General features: G+C 51.2%; 5 protein-coding genes across 5 annotated transcripts; 2 read left to right on the forward strand and 3 right to left on the reverse strand.

Annotated features, from left to right (window-relative positions):
• Positions 1–7,803: 7,803 nt before the first annotated feature.
• Positions 7,804–9,646, forward strand: CC1G_11679 (hypothetical protein; the record flags this gene model as incomplete). The annotated part of the gene is made up of 5 exons (XM_001838565.2): positions 7,804–7,926; positions 7,972–8,382; positions 8,437–8,544; positions 8,598–9,041; positions 9,095–9,646. 5 exons carry the CDS (start codon positions 7,804–7,806, stop codon positions 9,644–9,646), a joined length of 1,638 nt encoding a protein of 545 aa, XP_001838617.2.
• A 151-nt stretch (positions 9,647–9,797) lies between these two features.
• On the reverse strand, positions 9,798–12,578 carry CC1G_11680 (hypothetical protein; the record flags this gene model as incomplete). Its single annotated transcript, XM_001838566.2, has 5 exons — positions 9,798–10,675; positions 10,728–11,213; positions 11,270–11,700; positions 11,754–12,274; positions 12,339–12,578. The coding sequence occupies 5 exons, from the start codon at positions 12,576–12,578 to the stop codon at positions 9,798–9,800; spliced, it is 2,556 nt and encodes an 851-aa protein (XP_001838618.2).
• Positions 12,579–12,955: 377 nt separating this feature from the next.
• CC1G_11681 (hypothetical protein) lies at positions 12,956–16,519 on the forward strand (the record flags this gene model as incomplete). Its single annotated transcript, XM_001838567.2, has 9 exons — positions 12,956–13,195; positions 13,247–13,933; positions 13,999–14,337; positions 14,394–14,539; positions 14,604–15,001; positions 15,061–15,252; positions 15,309–15,420; positions 15,471–16,192; positions 16,254–16,519. 9 exons carry the CDS (start codon positions 12,956–12,958, stop codon positions 16,517–16,519), a joined length of 3,102 nt encoding a protein of 1,033 aa, XP_001838619.2.
• Positions 16,520–16,658: 139 nt separating this feature from the next.
• CC1G_11682 (hypothetical protein) lies at positions 16,659–17,617 on the reverse strand (the record flags this gene model as incomplete). The annotated part of the gene is made up of 2 exons (XM_001838568.1): positions 16,659–17,378; positions 17,432–17,617. 2 exons carry the CDS (start codon positions 17,615–17,617, stop codon positions 16,659–16,661), a joined length of 906 nt encoding a protein of 301 aa, XP_001838620.1.
• Positions 17,618–18,432: 815 nt separating this feature from the next.
• CC1G_11683 (hypothetical protein) lies at positions 18,433–19,806 on the reverse strand (the record flags this gene model as incomplete). Its single annotated transcript, XM_001838569.2, has 5 exons — positions 18,433–18,603; positions 18,667–19,023; positions 19,081–19,263; positions 19,316–19,530; positions 19,581–19,806. 5 exons carry the CDS (start codon positions 19,804–19,806, stop codon positions 18,433–18,435), a joined length of 1,152 nt encoding a protein of 383 aa, XP_001838621.2.
• Positions 19,807–20,907: the final 1,101 nt, after the last annotated feature.

Consider the following 20,907-nt stretch of genomic DNA (forward strand, 5'->3'; position numbering starts at 1 on the left):
AATCTCGACGTCTCCATCTTCAACACGGTTCGCGGATGTAGTGATAGCGAACATCAATGTGTTTGATTCGACGTTCCTGGTATAGGGTTTGAGCCAATGAAGATAGCTCCATTGTAACATATGCTTTAGCCACATGACCCTGACGGCTACAATCAGAAAGCGCCATATATTCGGCTTCTGTAGACGAAGTAGCGATGGTCTTCTGGGCATGGGAAGTCCAACAGATAACGGCATTAGCCAACTTGACGATGAATCCAGTCACGGACCTGCGTTTGATGGGATCAGCGGCAAAGTCCGAATCCGAGTAGGCGATGAGTCCTTGTGAGGAAGAACCATCTAAGACCAGTGCGTAGTCCATAGTCCCTCGGAGGTATCGGCAGATGTAGAGCGCCTTGTCGAGGTGCTCCTTGGACGGATTTGCTGCAAACTGCGACAGCTTGGTGACAGCATACGCAATGTCGGGACGAGTGCCTAACATAAGGTATAGCAGCGATCCAATCACAGACTGGAAACATTGTCGAAGTTGGTGATCCACGGGACCAGTATTCGGAAGAGGTTTGTATCCCTCAACCATGGGAGTACGAGCCACTCGGCAGTCCATCATTCCGAAGCGTTCTAAGACTGTTTTGAGGTAGTCTTTCTGATCAAGGTGTATGGTTTTTCCTTGACGTTTGATCCGCATTCTGGAGGAATTCGGTTGGTTCACCAAGATCACGGCATTCCCATTTTTGCTTGAACTCGTCTTTCTTTTGATTGACAAGTCGCTTGGAGGGTCCCATGAACAGGATGTCATCGACGTATGCGATCATGATGACGAAGTTGCCATCTTTCTCCTGGAAAATAAAGATTCCGGTATCGGTCGAAAGTCGTCTAAAGCCAAGAAGCTTGGCAGACTCTACAAGTTCCTTGTACCAGGAGTTGGAAGCTTGTTTGAGACCGTAGATAGCTCGGAGCAGCCGGAACACTTTATGCTCCTGACCAGGTACCTTGAAGCCTTCGGGTTGTTCCATATAGATCTCCTCTTCAAGTTTGCCATAGAGAAAGGCATTCTTGACATCGACGGCGGTGACGTACCAGCCTTCGAGTGCAGCGACAGCAAGCATCGTGCGAACTGATTCATAACGAACCACGGGGAGAGAAGATTTCGTTGAAGTCAACACCTTCAACTTGGGAGAAACCCTTGGCGACAAGTCTGGCTCTAAGTCGACCGTCTGGTTTGACGTCGAACACCCATCGGCATTTGATCGCTTTACGACCCAGCAGGCAGAGTGACGAGAATATAGACGCCGCGCTTCTGGAGTGCCTCAATCTCCAGCTTGCAAGCAGCTAACCATTTCTCACGCTGTTTAGGCGGAAGTTTTTGGATGTCACGGAATGTATATTCACGTGGCGACTTCTGAAGGGGTTTATCGGGCGAAACTGCCTTAGAAAGCAAGTATGTGATAAACTCTACTCCCCCTTCCCTGACCAATCGGGCCAATCGTTTCTCTAGGTCTCCACGCTCATCAGCAGTGCCACTATCGCGATTTGGATTATCAGCAGGATTTGGTCTGGGAACCTCATCTTGCGTTCTAGACTTGTGGTAACCGGCAGGCCTTCGCTCGGTATCTCCAACAGTCTTTCTCCAATCACGCTGCGATTGAGCATCAATTTGTGAAGGGGTTTTATCCCCATAGATGGAGCCTGGACGAGTAACGGTTCTCCGCTCACGGCCAGATCTTCGAGGTTGGTCCGGTTGTTGTTCCGGAGCCGGTGGTTCCTCTGGTTGATCTCCCAGGGCAGGTGGCGGCGGATCTTGAGGTTGATCGTCGTCACGATCTCCCCCTCGATCCCTTTGGGGAAGGTCATCATTTTGGGAGTTGGGACGATGGATAAAGTCATCATCGTCACCTCCTTCAGGAGAAATGTTGTCATCTCCGCGATCCGATGGTGGAGGCGGTTCGTCGCCGGCACGAACGCCACCTCGTTGAGGTTGTGCACCAGGACACTTTGGGAAGTAAGTCTCATCAAAGACAGCCGTAGCGCCTCGGAAGAGACTGTTGTTGTGTAAGCGCATGAAGAGATAACCCTTCATTCCCTCAGGATATCCTAAGAACACCATAAGTTCAGATTTGGGTGATAGTTTGTTCTTTCGGACTTCTTCGGGAAGGTAGACGTAAGCGCCACAACCAAAGACACGTAAGTGCGAGATGTCAGGGACCTTCTTGTGTAATAGCTCATACGGAGTTTTCCACTTAAGACGTCTGACAGGCGTGCGATTGTAGAGATGCACGGCATGTGACACCGAGAATTCCCACCAGGACTCAGGAAGACAGGCGTCAAAGCGAAGTGCCTGGGCCTTATCCATAATTGTCCTGATAAAACGCTCAGCCCTGCCGTTTTGTTGGGGCTGACGCGGAATGCTCTGTAGGATTTTGATGCCAAGTTCCTTCAGTGCGTTATCGAATTCTTCGGACTTAAATTCTCCCCCTCCATCCGACATCCACTCTTTGATGGAGGCGTTAAATTGGTTCTTGACCATAGCAACGAAGTCGCGTAAGGCCTTGATGGCATCATCCTTCTTTCGGAGAAGGACGATCCAACCGTGGGAGGTATAGTCATCGAAGAAAGCGATGAAGTACTTGTACCGGTGATAGGATTCTACCGGGAAGCTCTTAAGATCAGAGTGAATCTTCTCAAAAGGCTTCTTCGCACGAGAAGTTGATGGTGGGAACGATTTTGATGGCATCTTTCCCTCATGACATCCCTTGCAGGGAGACGTCTTTTCGGGTACAGAGACATTCTGTGGGAAACCCTTGGTATGTCCCTTCGCTTTCTCAGCACTTCCTTTGAGGGGTGCCCAAAGCGTCGATGCATGGTTTGGTAGTCGACGGAATAAACCATCGAGAGCTGTTTTGCCGCTAGACTCTTTACGGAAGTGATCCGAGTCTTAACCCAGAAAATGGTGTGACCGGGTATAGCCGGACGGCAAACTATAGCTTGAGATTGATCGGGCTTATAGATGCCGATCGATTTGTTATCACCGTGAACGTAATGTCCACGTTGTTGAAGAAACTCTCCCATAGAGAGTAATCGTCCGTGTAGGTTGGGGACATGATAGACAGGATATAGACGAGTCCTGACTTCTTGATATTTCCCATGAGAATCTTTCACCATGTGTTTGATGAAGACGGATCCAACTCCAGCCCAACGAAGAGTAGCCTTTTTATCAGCTGTGCGAATTTCGGGCGAATTTCTTAATGGAGTATAGGATGCGAAATCGGTCTCATCACTAGTGACGTGCATAGAACAACCGGAGTCCATCATCCAGACGTCATACCCGTGGAATGGAGAATGGCATTCAGAACAACTCGCGAAGAACGAGGAAATAGACATATATTGCCGAGCGAGGTAATTCAAAGCAATACATAAGTCCATATACAGATCATCACGTAATACAGCAGCATCGATTAGAATAGAGCGCTGTGTGAGATCAGCAAGTTGTTCGTTCAGCCGACGGGATGACACACACCTTTGTTCGTCGATGTGTCCGGTGTCGAGTTCCATGGCAGTGTCCTCAATCTCCGTGTCCGCTTTGAAGTCGGGTTCGTCATCGGTATCCATGCCAAGTGAGACTGTGTCGTCGTTGTCAGAGTCTGTAAAGAGAGGAGACTCGGAACGAGCACGTTTGGCAGGAGGAGGTGATTCGAGACGATCTTCGAGTGACTTCTTAACGGGGAAATCCATGAGAGGTCGGAGATTTTTGGCAGTGCGAGGAACGTGAAGCCGATCGCAGATCTCCTGAGCCTGTGCCAAGTCCGGATAAACGGGATGAGTCCTGGGATCGTTGGTCTTCTCGGCGGTAGCGGGGGTGTAAACTTGAGCCGGAAGATTGACGGGGACTTTGTTGACCTTGATGCCGGACGAGGTAAACGAGGCGACGGAGGTAGTAGTGGGAGTAGGAGTGTGATGGTAGAGCCGAGGATGATGTGGGAGCCAAGGACGACAGCGGAAGCAATTTGGGAGGAGTCATCAGAATCGGAATCAGGATCAGCGTCAACCATGTGAGTGTGATGATGGTGATGGTGTTGCTTCTTCTTTCCGGACGACTTCCCACGCTTGGACTTCTTCTTGTCGTTAGAAGACTGTCCTTGCTGTCCTTGGGTAGGCGAGTTAGAAGACGACTGCTGTTGCTTCTGCTGCTTGAAGTTGGGGTTACCCTTCTTCCGCTTTATCGCTGACATCTTGTTGGCGTGAACGGAACCCTGAGTTCGACGTTCATACTCCGCCATGATGGCTTCGTACACATCAGCCAATTTGAGTTCCTTGACCTTTTTGTTCTGCATCAACAGAACCGCAATGCTATCCCATTTCTGGGGAATTGCGTTGATCAGGATCATGGCTTGGAAGAAGTCAGGCATTCTGACACCATTGGCGTGAAGTCGATCAAAGACTGATCGGAGATCATCCATTTGTGGTACCGGATTTTCATTTTCCGAAAGCTTGAAAGCGATAGCCTTCCTGAAATCGGCAAAGACGGCAAAGACCACGGATGCCCCTGGAGTACCGTAACTTTCCTCCAACTTCGTCCAAATGGTTCGAGCCAATTGGTTTGACTGGATGGTCAAGCGAATAGCAGGTGTCATGCGTAAGGTGAGGGCACCTTTAGCAGTCATATTCTTCTCGAGCCACGCCCTTTGCTCCTTCCGGCGAGCTTCTTTGTCTTCCTCCTTGGCATCGGGGGGAAGATCAGAAGGCTCCGGATTGGTCCCATCAACAACATCCCACACGCCAGCAAATTGGAGATAAGCGATGGCGAGCGGCTTCCATTCTCGATAGTTGGTGCCATCAAGAATCGGAACGAGTTGAGTGAGGGCGGAGGACATAGTTGTTGAGATCTGTCAAAAAGACCGATCATCAGCATGGCGTTCTCGTGAGAGAATAGAAGGACAAGTGTGCAGCCAAAAATAGCGCTCCTTAGTCCCCTGATCGCAGCCAAAAAATAGCGCAGATCATGACGACCACAAGTAGTAAGCCTTAGAGCATCTAGATGCAGCCAAAAAAGCGCAAACTAGATTCTGGATGCAGCCAGAGACTAGCGCAAACCAGATTTAGCAATGCAGCCAAACAAGCGCAAAGCTAAAGCCTAGCGGGGCTCATAACCTGTCGAGTAAACACTATCTAGCTAAGGTGGTCTACTCTAAGACTTTACCAGGTAGAGTGTTATGTGAGGCTAACTAGTGGCTAACTACAAGAGTTGTGACGAACTCTGTCATCTATTCCAAGGCCAGGGAGGGCCGGTATTTATAGTTTACAGGAAGCGTGACAGATGTGACGTATACTACATAAATATGGAAGGTGTGACGGGTGAGTAAGCGAATGAGTCATCATGAGCGATAATGACGCAATATGGGTGCAAGTATTAGCATCTACTCATGTGACGTTCCAGAATGTTCTACACTAGAATGTTCTAGGAGTGTTCTGGACTGAGTCTCACTAATCTAATCTAATCTACGATATAATCTACAGATAAGATAAGATAAGTTCAACAGGTAGGTGATTGTTACGGTCAAGGGACGCGAACTCAAGTGAGCATGCACGTCGACCGTAGAGTCGTGGTTCTGAGGCGAGTTCGAGGAGATAGGCGTCTAAGAGTGCCTCACAAGAGGTATTGTCTTAAGACGACTAGAGCGAGTTCGAGGGAAGAGTAGAAGAGGGTATGATTCACGAGAACTAGCTAAGGAACAAGAGAGGTATCTACAGAGCTTATATACCTATCTAGCTACGTGAATATGAGTCAAGAGAAGTCAGAGAAGAAGGCTGCGCGAGCACAGGTTACTGCGGAGCGCAGCAGAGATAAATTAGAGAACAATAGAGAGTGGCTGCGCCGCAGCAAGAAGGAGTCATAAAGAGTCAAAGAAGGCTGCGCCGCAGCAGTAAGAAGAATTAACTGATAAAACAGTCACGAGATAAAGAAAGAGATCATGTGAACAAGAAAGTGAGTCATGTGATAGAGAAAGGACGCGAAGAGAATAAGATAGGGGCGGAATTCGTAACATTTACCCCCTTTGTATGATTGAAGTCCCATTCAATCCCAACTACTAGCGTCGGGGCCAGGGGTGGACCAATCTGGGATCAGACTGTCGTCCCAACTGTTGTTTCCAGCGGGGGTTTCGTCAAAGCGGACCTTCCACAACGGTGCATACCCAAACACCATATATACTGGTCCACAGTGGTTGATTAAGAGCACAATGTCCATGTGGTACAGGGGCGATCTGGGTTGGACAAAGAGTCATGTGTACAGGCCCAGCTTGCTTTGGGTATCCAATCACGTCCCTTCAATTGACTGTAAACCAAATGAATCTTTACTGCTAAGAAGGGCTAACGTTGCCACAGCATCTCTATACCATAACCTTCAAATGAGCCTTACATTCCGGCTACCTCGATTACGCCAACCAGATATGACTCTACTGCCCATGTGTTCCAACATCGCTACATGACCCTTTCCACATAAGCCTCGGGCGAGCTTGCCGCTTGCACCACCCAGATTGTTTGAACCAGTATAATGGGCCTTGTCAATAACGAAATCAGTTAAACTCACCGGTACAGAAACGCCATCCCAACGACCCCAGCTCTGCGACGATGTGAGTTGCATGTGGCCTTCATTCCAAAAACCCCAGCTTTTCGACGAACATCGCTACATGACCCTTTCCACATAAGCCTCGGGCGAGCTTGCCGCTTGCACCACCCAGATTGTTTGAACCAGTATAATGGGCCTTGTCAATAACGAAATCAGTTAAACTCACCGGTACAGAAACGCCATCCCAACGACCCCAGCTCTGCGACGATGTGAGTTGCATGTGGCCTTCATTCCAAAAACCCCAGCTTTTCGACGAACCGAGTCAAATCCCTTCGCTGCTTTTTGTCTCGCTAACAAGATAACCCATTCTCACCTCAGGTACCTAGATATTTCCCATTCTATTAAGAGCAATCCAATTTTGTTATCATGTGAGGTAAGTGCATGCGCAAATTTCGAGTTCATAACGACCTAGCTATTGCTTATCCTATACGTTGTTGATCCACTAGATACCAACGGTCGGACTGGGTCTTGACCAAGCGTTTCCATAAGTCAAGATGTGTCCTCCCAGCTATGACAGTGGCCGAGCTCAACCCGAATCAAACCAGCTATCAGACGTTGTAGGTGTACCGCTTCCGCTCGACCAAAGTGGGAGAGCTGGGTCTGCGACCTTTTTTCAACCCGGGCTCGATCAAAGTGACCGAGCTGGGTCTGCAAACCAGCTATCAGACGTTGTAGGTGTACCGCTTCCGCTCGACCAGAGTGACAGAGCTGGGTTCGCGACCTTTTTTAAACCCAAGCTCGATCACAGTGATCGAGCTCGGTCTGCGATTTCTTTCAACCCGAGCTCGATCACAATATGAAGCCCACCCTTACCGCATTAGCTTGACGCCACTACATGTCGCGCATCCACTTGATTACGACGGCCGAGCTGGGTCTGGTGGGTTTTCAGCCCGAGCTCTACCCTAATATGAATCGCGTCCACTCCCCACTAGTTTGTCGGGGTACCCATTCAATAATTGACCAACTTCACCCGCCATAGGCGCTTTTGGTGACCCTGTTCACAATGAATGGGCTCCGTGGGTGGAGTTTCTCAATTCCGAGCTCGATCAACCAGCTCATCCCTCTTCCCAGAGCCCCTAACCTAGCGCATGGGCGTATGATACACCCGAGCTCCCTCATCGGAGGAGTGCCGGCTCCTCGTCGCATCTTGGTTATCCAAGTGGACGTATGTCACTGTCGCCTCCATGGCCCCGCCTTCCCCACAGCTCATCCAACAGCTCGATGACTTACATCAACTCATCCTCGCTATCCCATCCTGGACCCAAGCAGAAATAAACCACAACAAAGTGCAGCTGCTCAAGCTCTCGGTGAGTGCCTTCCCAAGCTGCCAGGTCTATTCTCAATCCGTGTAGAAAGACGTCGCGACAACCGCTCTCAAAGAAGGCTACAGAGAACCGGACTGGCTTGGGGCGTCTTTAGATGTTTGGTTTCGAAACCGGGCTAGACAGTATCTCAAGAATCCACAGTCCCTTCCACTAGAACTTTTTCAGTCCAAGGGTTTCCAAGAAACCCCGCCCCTTCTCGTCAAATATCCCCCACCCAGGTCCATAGCGAAAGGGAAAGGTAGAGCGGTCGATCTCCCGCCAAAGAAGAAGCCACATAAGCCAGCGCAGAAGACGTCGCAACTCGAGGATGACGAATCTGACGATCTTCAAGACCATCGCCCGCTCAAAAGGCCACGAGCAACGGATACATCAGCGGAACCTACAAGTTCCAAGCCTTCGAAACCCTTACCTCCCAAAAATCAGCAACCTCCGCCTCAGGTGTGCACTGATCTTCACTAATTTACCCGTCCCGATACTGATACCCAGTTCCAGACTTCCAACCCCCAACGTTTTACTTTTGGTGGCAGCGTCTATCAGGATGATGAAACTCAAGGAGCGCCCCGACCGAGTGTTTTCTCTACTTCACAGTTCGGCCACCAGGTATGCATCCCTAAGTTGTCTTATCTCGCATCCCCACTGGAAGGAACCTATAGGGTACGCGTGGTGTCTTCCCGCATCGTCCCCACCCTACAGTAGTCCCTCCGACCCAGCCCAGTCCAGAGTCTATCACCAAACTCGTCGACGAACAACGACGCCATGCTTCCCAACTCAACGAGCTCTCCTCCGACACGACCAAACTCATTGACGAACAACGACGCCATGCATCCCAACTCAACGAGCTCTCCTCCGACGCGACCACTCTTATTCGATATCATAAAGAGTACGATCAAATCCGGGAACAGCAGGTCGACCTTCAAAAGCGCGTTTCAGAGCTTGAGGAGAAATGCAGCCAGCTCGAGTCGCGAATCCAACAGGGTACCACTGCGAAACCCGAGCTTGACACTCAAGGCGACACTCAAGGCGGTTTGACAAAAGCTAGTCACGAAGGTGAGCTCAAATGGGCACGAGACAACATAAACCTTCTGCTAGCCGCTGTGGTAAGTCTCGCCATCTCGTCACCAATCCGCTTACCACTGACACTCCATCATAGGCAGGACTTGCCGGAGGGCAGGTGTTACTCCAGCCAGCCCTCCAGGCCCTCATGGCGCACCAACCGCCCTCTCAGACAGCCCCAGCCGCCCAGTCTACTCCCCTCCTTAACCAAAATCTCCAAGTCTCTCTCCCAACCCGTCAAAACTGTACGGCGCAACAACCGTCGCCTCAGTCAAACCCCGGGCCCCAGCCAATCCCCCCTGCTCAGTCTGATGTCTTAACTAACCAAATCGCTCAGGCATCCACCCTAGCTCTCCGAAATCCTCACCCTCATAATGCTGGGAGCTCGACACCTCTCACCATCAACCCGGCGCAACTCGAACCTCACCTCGGGCGAGACCACTTCCCTCCAAATCAGCCCAATGTTTCCAATTTCCCCCGGCAACAGCCTCATCTCTCCGATAATTCCTTTCACCTCTCCCACTATCTCTCCCTCACCCCCGAGAATCCGACGGACTGGAACCCCCAAGACGGCTACCCCCATCAAAATTACAGACTCCCGCCACCTCCATTGGATGACAATTCTAGTACTCCTGCCAGCGACATGTAGACTCGTTGTTTATGTAATGCCTTTTTTTTTTGTAGAATCCCTCGATAAGAAAGTGTAATGAATGAACAGACAAATCGGACGCGTACACAGAACCTCGAGATAGTATAGATACAGGCGATGAAAAAATACAAGCGACGAAAAAGCGATTGGTTTACTTACGAGTCCTCCCTGAACCGCGCCTAGATACGGGCCCTCCCCGACCTTTCGCAATACGCTTGGGTGCTGCGACACCGGAGGCAGGTTTCGTGGTCTTCGTGCGCTTGGAGGACTCTGGCCCACCCGTCCGACTACCTTCCCCAAGCTCACGTTTCCTCTTCAACGACTCCAGCTTTTCCACTCTACCCGAACGTCGCACCTCTGATTGAGCACGTTCCTTTGCTGCCCTTGATCGAGTTCGAGGAGTTCGCGGGCTATTCTCGATGAGAACCACAGGAACTGCCAACCTCCTCGGAGATTTGGGAGGAGGTAGCTGTTGACGGTTAGGATCTGGTAGGGTATCATCAACCTCTTCCTCCGAACTGTTCACTGAAACCTCGTCCTGGAATCCATCGCAATCGGATAGCTCTGTGGCTGGTAGGCCAACAGTCGTTTCCTCGAGCTCAGGTCCGTCGTGAGAGAGGTCGACGTCGGCCCCGTCGTCACCAAACGCGTCGCAGTCGGATAGCTGGGCTGCTACGGATGCCCCGTCGTCACCAAACGCGTCGCAGTCGGATAGTTGGGCTGCTACGGTTGCCCCGTCGTCACCAAACGCGTCGCAGTCGGATAGTTGGGCTGCTACGGATGCCCCGTCGTCACCAAACGCGTCGCAGTCGGATAGTTCGGGTGAGGGAGGGCGGGAGTGGGATGGTTGACCCAAGGCTTCACAGTCGGACAGTTGTGGAGAAGTCTCGCCGAAAGCTTCACAGTCTGAAAGCTGAGAGGTGGTACTGGTTTGTCGCGGTCCACCGAACCCTTCGCAATCCGACAGGGAAGAATCGCTGAACCGCACTGTGCCGTTCAACGAGTCATTGTCAGAGACTTCGAGGTATGCTAAAATCTATCAGAAGCGTTGTCAATCTTTCGTACAAAACATTAGACTTACAGAGTTTCGTCTTCTTTGCCTTCTTTGAACCAGTGGAACCAGTATCGAACGTCACCCGTTTAGTGTCTCCCTTCTTCCCTGTCTTGCTCTTAAGTTTCGAAGGGGATGGCGTTGGCCTTGGACGAGGGGGGACGAATCGTGACACGTCCTTGTACCCGTAGTCTCCGTCGTCGTCGCTGTCAGGGGAAACCACTGTCTCCAGCGAGTACTTCCTGGGATGGAACGTCTTCCCGCCCCGAGAGGGAAGGTGCGAAAACTCGAACACAATGTCAACCGTCGGGTCATTCTGGCGAGCAAGGTAGAACGAGTAGAGCTTTAGGCGTTTGTCGAGGTCGAGTTGTGATGGGTCGTTCCAGATCTCCGCGAGGTCATCAGGGAGGTACTCTTGGTCAATGCATCGACGGATATTGGTGCGAATCGCTTTCCAGGGTACTCTGGAATAGGAGTGTGGTCCGACTCTACTTGGCAAAGGTTGCGAACCTCTCGCTAAAACTGAGAGATGTCAGCCACGGATATTCGTTTTGGTCCGAAGGGGCACTTACCATAATGTCTAGTGAAAAAGCTACGCAAAACGTCGCATAGCCAAACGGATGTTTGCTCGCCTTTGGGCATCTGGGACAGCGGAGGGAGCGAAGGAACCCCCCACTTGTCAACAGGGAGTGGGACCAGAGGCTTGCTGTGTGACCGTCGAGCCTTCGTGGTAGGGCCTTCTTGGTTCACAACATCGCGGTTGTACAGATTCCCGACGTAATCTCCCCAGTAGTCGAGGATGCCCGATTCCTGGAGTTCCTTCTTGTAGACCTTCTTGAACGCCTCGCCACCGCGAAGCTCCTTTGTGAAGTCGTACTGGATCCCGTATGCGTCGCCCTTTGTGTCCTCGTAACCCACGAGCATGTAGACCCTTGCGTTCATGTCGTTGAGAAGGGCCGTGGCGAAATCGAGACATCTAGACGAAATAAAACGTTCGGCGGCCCTGTAGAAGGTAAATTAGTAGCAGAATAAGCGATACAAGTAAAATCTGCTCACCGTCGCTGCTCGGCGAGAGGTGGACCTTGGCTCCTCCATTTCTCGGCCGTGGTGTGATAATAATGGCGTTCGTCGTCGGTCAGCGTTTCCCAGAGAAGCGTGGTCGCAGTCTGGTACTTGTGGAAAGCCTTGGGCATCGGCGCTTTCGATGGTTTTTTCGAGACACCCAGTTTTCCATCGCGACTAGTGCTACCTTCCCCCTCCTCCTCTTCCTCCTCCACCTCCTCCTCCTCCTCCTCCAGTACGTCCAAATTTCCCGCGCCCTCTTCATCCTCTTCTTCGTCGTCGTCTGGGATCCATTGAAACTCCTTGGTCTCTGATGGTAAAATCCGCTCTTCTTGGTCAATGAGGCCCCGCAGATCAGGGAGCGGAGCGTTGTCGACCAGCAGCCTGGCTATGTGCAGTATGGCGCGCGTGCGTTCGTATTGAAAAACCAAACGCCCGTGCCAGCGGATTCCCCACATCCTCTTCCCATTCCCACGTATTCGCTGTACGTTTTGCTTGAACCATTCTGTCACCGCCTGAAGATGGGCAGGGCAACGAGTTAGAAGCGCACGGGCATCTGCATGGGTCACAAAATCTCACCCGTTTCAACGCCTCATGCTTCGCCTGGGGCATCGCCGTGCCGGATAAGTCTTGAATCTCATTCCTAAGGATTTGTGCGAGTTTATGCGCGAAACGTTTGCGAGCCTTCCCCTTTAAATCGCGGTAGGTGTCGAGTTTGCTCTTCAATAGAGCAACTTGTGAAATTTTGAGTGCGTACGGGCTTGCCTCGTCGTCGGTTTCCTTGGCTGACGTATCATAGCGTTGGAAAGAGGTTGGCATATTGGAATAAACGTTGGTTTCAAGGCAGAGGGGGGTTTGGAGAAATAGAAAAAAAGCGAGATAAGAGAGAGAGTCAACAGGAATCAACGGACAGGAACAGGAGATTAGAATTCGATCGAAATACACAGCCACACTACCTGACCTGGACAGGAGATCGGCGATCTATGCAAAAGCTTCCGTCAACCCTTAATTGGACGTACACTAAAGCCTCCGTCAATCTTTAATTGCTTCTTTTACAACGACCACCGAGACGACGTTAAAGCCTCCGTCAATCTTTAATTGCTTCTTTTACAACGACCACCGAGACGACGTGAAGGATGGGTTTTGGGCAACGCAAGCGCGTAGTGCCGGGAGGGCAGAAAGGGAAGGTTAAACTAATGACTGCCGAAGTGACCGCTACCAAAACTCGAAAGAAGATCAAACTGGTGCCCGTAGGACCGTCGCCGAAGAAGACTTCGTTATCACCAGAGAAAATCAAGGCCTACTCGTCTCCCATGCGCTCCCCGTATCACGCTTCTGTGTCGGGTGCCTTCGATAACGATCCAGACGAAGAATGGGAGTACATCGAAACGGGGAATGATGGAGGGCGGGCGACACTGAATTCGAACACATCAAAGGTGAGCATACCCACAGACTTCAAAGAACTGGCGGGCTCAGGACTGCACTAGTCATCTAACGACTACATGCTTGAATGGAAGCTGAAGCAATACCTCTATCTCGATGAAGTTATCGGCCGAGAAGCCTCTGGAAAAGCAATGGCATGTCAAACATGTGGAGGAACCCGGTCCGGGAGTTGGTGGAGATGTCAGGACTGCGTTGGGTCACCTCTCTACTGCAGGGAGTGCTGTTACCAGGAGCATCTTAACCATCCTTTCCATCGCGTTCAGACATGGAATGGGGAGTTCTTTACACCAGATTGGCTATGGAGGTGTGGAATTGGGGTCAACCTCTGTCCTAATCGGAAGTGCGAGCCCATTGAAGACGACGACGATGAAGACGACAGGGATTTCCAGGATAAGGGCCAGACCGAATGGGACCTCGGCGACGATCTTAACTTTAACGCGAAACCAAAAGGCCGCATCCTAGGGGGGTGTAAAGTTCTGGTAGTCGTACACTCCAACGGAGTACATTACCTCCCTTTCCACTTCTGTCACTGTATGGACGCCGTCGAAAGCGATATTCAACTTCTACGACAAGGATTCTATCCTTCCACCTCACAGGATGTCCGTACGGTCTTCACATTTACCCTCCTCGATGACTATCTTCTCCAAACGCTGGAATGTGCGACCTCGTCCCACCATTACTACTCGAAGCTAAGACGACTGACCAACGAACCATTCCCTGGAACTGTCCCGGTAGGCCTTTGGTCACAGTTTTCTTGTGTAAAAAATCATATTTCTGATTATCCTTCGGCTTATAGGACCGTACACGAGAGTTGAGAAGGGTCGGCAGACAGTGGCGGCGCCTGAAGGAACTTAAGCGCCACGGGTTTGGCCATCTGGACAGAACTCCTGGTAACGGAGACCTGGCCTTATTTTGCGCGGCTTGTCCACAGCCAGGGATAAACCTGCCTCCCAATTGGCAGGACGACCCTGAGCAATGGAAGTACACCCGAAGTTTCGTAGCCGACGGAAACTTCACCTGTGTTCATCGCAAACGAGCCAATCAAGGGGAGGTGTACCTGAAGAACGGGGAGGGGTTCATGACGGAGAAGGATCGCTATCAGAAGCACCTGAAGATAGCCAAAGAGACAACAGAGGTAAGTGATAAACGCCTTCAGCAAACGTGGGCGCTTACACAATATTTTGGGAACAGACTCCTACATGCCATGAACATCGTGCGATCGCAGACAAAGGGAAAGTTCACAAAGGATGTGATGCGACTGGGATTGGAGCGATCGCATGCATGAGACATGGTGCCTTCTGTCCCGGCTCTGTCGTCGATTTTCAAAAGGGTGAACGGTAAGTGACCCTTTGGCAACTTGGCGATCGAAGTTGGGCGCTAATGCGAGTTCGCGATCGATAGTCAAATAAATATGGATTACGCTTTAGCCCAAAGCGTCACCCTTACAGTCGCCGATGAAACCAAGCGTATTATTCTGGCGTACGATATAAATTGCCAGTACAGCAAGAAGGCGCTTGACCGCCTGGGACAAGGTCGTTACACTCGAATCCGCACCGACCTGGTGTGGGTTTGGGGAATCGGCCTTTTCCATGTGCATGGGCATCAGGAGTCGTGCAATGCCCGTTACTCCCTGACATACATCAGAGGCGCTGGCTGCTCGTCAGGCGAGATTCTCGAGTCGCTTTGGGCGCAAGTGAATGAAGTGGCTCGAGCTACGTCTACGATGTCACTCCCCCACCGAGCTGAGGTTCTGGACGCCATTCTCAACGATAGTAATTGGAAAAAACTCATCAACCTCGGTGAAAACAACAGCCCCCTTCGGTTTATGAAGTTACTGACACTTACATCTATTTCGTAGTGCCGTCCATTAGCAAGAACTGGCGTAACAGTCGCCTGCAACTAATCCGAGCTGAAGAGGACTTCCAGCTCCTCAATGAGAGTGCCTCCGAATCTCAGGTTGCACTTTGGCAGGCACAATTGGACCAGGCGCATGAGAACCGAACCCGAGATGTCTCCGTAATGGATATACTCAACGCGGATGTCGTGAAGCGTGAGTCCAAGGATTCTCTATACCGTCAGCGCGATTGATTGATAAATACATACCAGCTCCAACGCTTGCAAAGGTTCGTACGACTCTCATGGAGAAAGAACGATCCACAAATCGCGGGCTTGGGGTTACCTCGTGGCTTCATAATGGAATGCGGATCCAAGAATCCCAGTGAGTAACTTCCTGCCGTAGTTCGCCATCGTCTAATGAAAATCTCCCAGAATAAATCTGAAGGCACATATGGCAAGCCTACCGAAGGAGCGGTCGGACGCACAAGAGTTAGAGGTGGCTAAAAAGAGGGAACAGCTTCAGAAGGACATCAATGACTTCTACGCTACAGCATCCACCCTGTTCCCAGATGCCGACTTCGACGCGCTGAGAGGGGCCGAGGAGTCGACGACGATTGTTCAGCTTCACGGTGAGGCAGAGGTGGAGGACATAGAGGATGACGAGGATAACCCATTCTCGATGACTCACAATGAAGTCGAAAACGTCAAGATACCCCTCCCATCGTCTTTCGATTCCACCCCCCCCTCTATGGAACGTGCCCGCGGCAAGGAGTTACGACTGCGAATAGGTCAGGCGGAAGACGCCCTCGAGAGCGTCCGAACAGAAATCGGCCATAAATCTTTTCTTTACCGATCGAATATCCGTTTGGCTGAGGGAAAGCAGCAGAAAACCAGAGGCTATGCCTCAGTCAAGGCAGTTAATAACGACCTACGGCGGTACATCAAGATCTACCACCAAGCGCGATGGGCGCTTACGAGATTAGGCGCTGATGCGGATACCCTCGCTCGTTATCGGCAGATCAAGACGGAAGATACGAAGGCAATAACAGCTATCTACAGCCCCAATGCCCGAGGACAAAGGAACGTTTCATTGTCCTGGATATGGACTTTGAACGTCCAAGGAGACTCGATGAAATCCGAGTATTTGGAGGAACGTAAGTCATTGTTCCTCGACACCTTTGGTAATCTTTACTCAATGGTTCTTTATCGATCCAGTGTATAGGGTAAACTGGCTGCGTGCGAAGTCCAGAGCTGAGCGATGGGAGGAAGAGCATACACTGTTGACCTATGAAATGGACTGGGTGGTAAGGTTCTTCGCTTATAAGCAGGACCAATGTCGTCAATGGGCCGCAATGAAGCCTGAGTCCCCTGGACATAACGCCTATGCCATGCGACAGTCGGAGATGTGGAGGCTGATGTGCATGAACGCACAGAAAGCGTTTCTGAAAACGCGCCAATCAGTGTTGAATCCCGTCCTCTGACTTTCTTCTCTTTTTCTTTTTTGTATCGTAACTCATACTTAGAAAATTCATCGATTGTCGGGTTTCAGATGTGCATGCGAAGGGGATGCAAAGAGAGTAGGATTACCGAAAGCTACGAGAATACAGGCAGAGGAAGTATCTAATCCATCTCCAACGAGTCGTCCCCATGATTCTTACCCTGGCGCGCCAAGTCCTCTGAGGTTTCACCACCAGTCGGCGAGAGTTGGCGAAGGGATTCTGGCAACGGAGGAGACCGTTTCCAGGGGGGGGTGGAATCCCAGGTACCCCAAATAACGGGTGAGCGGGGTTGGGAAGGGGATGGGTCGGAAATGTTGGATTGAGGATCGGGGGACGCAGGCTTCTCGTCGATACGCAGATCTAAGAGACCGCGGAACTTGGAGCACGTCAGCTCGAAGAGTTCGACGGCCGCTTTGGTGTCTCTGAGCTGGGCGTTGAGACCGTCGATCTTGCTGCGAAGCTCGACGAAAGTCTCCTTGATGGGCTTGAGCTTCCACTCTTCCCAAGGGTTGGCGATTTCGAAGGGGAGGGGCGGGAAGTACGGTATCGTGTTGGCCATGTGTTGGGACTTCCACGCAAGAACGAGGTCTCTGACCGAAAGGTTTCGAGGGCGTTGGAGCTCGAACTGATCGGGGGTGTAGTCCCACCAACAGTCAACATAGCGGGTCACGGCGTAGTCATGGGCTTGGCGGGGGTAATCGGTGACGACAAGGGCGACATCTTGAGGTGAATCGATGCCTCCATAAATGAGAAGTCGGTGTAGGTGCTCGAGGAAAACTGGGGTGACGATTTTCCCGGGGTGCTGGAGAGTGGCCGAGGCCAAGATAATAAGGCCATGGTTCTGAAACCAAAAGCCGTTAGAATCCGATATAACCACCTTGTCGAGCTACTCACCAAGTCTACTCGCAGCTGTCGCCACCATTCCGGTTTCAACCCCGGAGGCGTGACGTATTGCCAACGGTCCTCCAAGCTTACAAGGGCGGAGGCACACGCTCTAAGACGAGACGAAACGTAGTTGAGTAAGTGTTGCATTTCTGCAACATTGAGATTTTGCATGCAGGGCGTGGTCTCGAGAAGCATTGCGCAGGGGTGCGGTGAGGATGGTTTGGTGGGTGGTGGTTGGGAGAAGACCGAGGGACGACGAAGACGGGAGAGCCTTAGGGAGAGCGTGCGAGGGTGACAAATGGTGTTTTCTTTTTTTTGTTTTTGTTTTTTTAACTACCAAAATAAGGCAATCGAGAGAGAGGGGGCTGGGGGTTGGGGGTTTACTTATTGACATTCGTCTTACGATTAGCCTTCATTCAGCATTATAAGTGCGCGTAATGTGACAATGTTTACAACTGATGTGTCAGTAGATGGGCGCATACGTACTGATATTTGGAATAATGTTAATACCCCCTGCTCTTATTCTTATAACTGAGCGTGTATATTGGACATGGCGGCGCTAGGTAGATCTTATTGAATGAGACTGAGCCCGGTCGTGATCCTTGATAGTCACTTCGCGCGTATATAATGAGCCAGCTCGGCACTTGTAGAAGGAGGCCTCCGAGCTCGGCCATGGCTCTTGACAAAGATTGTTTAACATAAGGGATGGTCCAGCTCGGATTCTGTAGATATAGATGTAATCGAGCTTGAGCATGCCATTTGGACCAGAGGCCGGGTGTATTGAATGGCGCAGCTCACCATGGGTAGATAGATGAAAACAAGCTCGGCCATGTCATTTGTACGAGAGGGGTTACCAAGCCCATAGTAGGTGACTGGTTGGGGAGATGATAATCGAGGACGAAGAATCCCGACATATCGTATTCAACTTCGTTCATATATTCAATCCAGAATTAGAGTGTGATGTTCTCTGACATATCGGATTCTACTTGGTTGAAAGATGTAATACAAAATTAGACTGTGATATTGTCCTCAAGGTATCGAAGTAAGTCGGGCGAGGTGAAAGGCCCGGTTTGGCCGTTGAATGGGTCGTCATCCTTGGACTCGTAATATTTAATGAGTTGATGATAGTGCGAACCTACCATCACAACAGAGTCAGAGGTTGGCTCGGAGAGCCAGCGGTGCTGTAAAAGGCGAGAGAGACAGACGACGACCGAGCCGGGTTCGAAGTAGTACTCTCGACCTACGGTGGCGCATATAAAACGCGTGGTGGAAGGGGAGCTGCCGCACGAGAGGAACGTTTCGTAAAATAAATGTGGGATGAGCTCTTCGGTGTGTAGCGGTGGGTTGTGGTTGTTGTAAATAGCGATGGCGTGGTAGGTGGCCGCCCAATTTTCGAGAACCTCAGTGAATAGGTCAGCATCGTCGATTTCCAATTCGCCTTTGTGAAAGCTCTCCAGCACAGAGACGCCTGCATGGAACTGCGTCGGTTGGGTTACGGCCGAAATTGCGGAAAGGAGAGCAAGGGGGTCCATGAGTTGTCCTACGGCCGTAAATGCGTTTTCGATGCGCTTCCGAAAACATTTCGAGGGGCCGTATGTCCTCTGTGAACGTGAGTGTGGCTATTAGTGGACAGTAACCTCGGCGGAGGGGAAACTAACCTCAGAATCGGAACCACGAGCGCTTCTGGACGCCACCGGAAACAACAATGCCATCCCTTGTGGAGTGGTTTGGAAATCTCCGCCGTAAAAGTTCCCCTCGTGTCTTCGCCAGGTGCCATCATCCTTCGAGGAGAAGAAGCTCTTGCCCTCTTTGCAAGAACGAAGAGTTTGAAGAATTTGTTGCTGAAGGGATTTTAGAATGCAAGCGGGAATGGATTGGAATAGGTATCCTTACTATGTACTGGTCTCGGATGACGGATGGGAAATACCACAAGAGAATATACCCCTCCTGATCAACGACAACCTCTGGAGTCCATTCGGGACTGAAACGGCCTGGAGGCTTTCCGGTGTGAGGGCCAAGGGGCGGGAAACGTTTCCAGAGTTGGTCGGGGTCGAAGTCGGGCTCCTGGACAGCAGCAAGAAGGTCGCGCAGTTTCCAATTCACTCTGGCTGCTATGTGGTGAGGCTGGCCCAGACGTTTCCAAGATGACTGCGCTCACCTGGGTTTCGCAGCGCTGCGTGGGCAGCGTCTGCGATCTGTTGGACTTGTGCGCGTCGATAGAGCTCAAGCTTGGGCACCTTCGGCAAATCTTGGTCGGGGAAGAAAGACGCCTTGAGAAGGTGCAGAGCGTACTGCCCAAAGAGGAAGGCCTCTCGTGTAACGTCGGGAAGACCCACGTAAGTACGAAATAGAATACGGACACTCTTGGGTAGTAGAGTGGCCATGGTACGCAGAAGAGAGAAGGTTAGAATCGATCTAGGTTGCGAGAAATCAAAGGAGAGTGGTGCACCTCTGCATTATGACGTCAAGCATATGGGCGGGGATAAGCGATCGATTGTGCGAGTCCCAGAAGCAGCACAGAACCGATCAGTTGGACTTCGCAACGAGGTAGGGGGAGCTGGGTCGGCATGTAAAATGATTCCAGACGAGGTGGGCCAAGTTGCTCATGGGAGGAACACGGACAGTGTGATAATCCAAGATGGTCACCCTGGGTGCAGAACACATAACCAGCTGAGTCGAAGACAAAGTTGGGTTGGAGCGCGGCATAATTATTGTCCGAGCTGGTTCAACTCTTCCGTTCCGTCAAACAAGCTTGGTCAATCGCTTCGATCGCGGTCGCCGTCAGTGTTAATGGACCTAGCGCGGCAAATCAGAACAAGCCCCGTCGATGACACAGGTCATGGCCTGCGTCAATGGAAGAGGGCAAGCTTGTTGGTCGGGTGCGGCCGAGCGAGACAAGCGCGGTTCCGTCAAACAAGCTTGGTCAATCGCTTCGATCGCGGTCGCCGTCAGTGTTAATGGACCTAGCGCGGCAAATCAGAACAAGCCCCGTCGATGACACAGGTCATGGCCTGCGTCAATGGAAAAGGGCAAGTTTGTTGGTCGGGTGCGGCCGAGCGAGACAAGCGCGGCCATTTGGCAATGTGAAAGTCAGTCAGAGTGGGAAAGAGCAAGCCCCGCGTGTTAATACTATCAAAATGTGTAGCTACTTGCAAGTTGAGCAGCTACAATGTAAACTTTACAGGTCGCCGTTTGGGGCTTTGGTAATTACTGGAGAAGGAACACGTTACGCGGGTATCTCTTGATATAGGGATCGAGTTTGCCCATTGCAGTCGTGGTTATCATTCGGTGATGCCAAAGAGAGAGAACCCTGAAAGTCGACCAAGCGTTTACAGGACGATCGGCAATCGGACAGTGGAGATAGAAAGAAAACAGCTGCATCACATTCCCCGGAAGCAACGAGCTTGGACGTTTAGACTGAAAGATCCGACGGTCACCTAAGCTATACGGGAGGGGAGAGAATTATACCTCTAGGACGGTGATGC

This window comes from Coprinopsis cinerea (genome assembly GCF_000182895.1).
Source record: "Coprinopsis cinerea okayama7#130 chromosome 4 map unlocalized cont3.4, whole genome shotgun sequence".
In the NCBI taxonomy this organism is placed as follows: Eukaryota; Fungi; Basidiomycota; class Agaricomycetes; order Agaricales; family Psathyrellaceae; genus Coprinopsis; species Coprinopsis cinerea.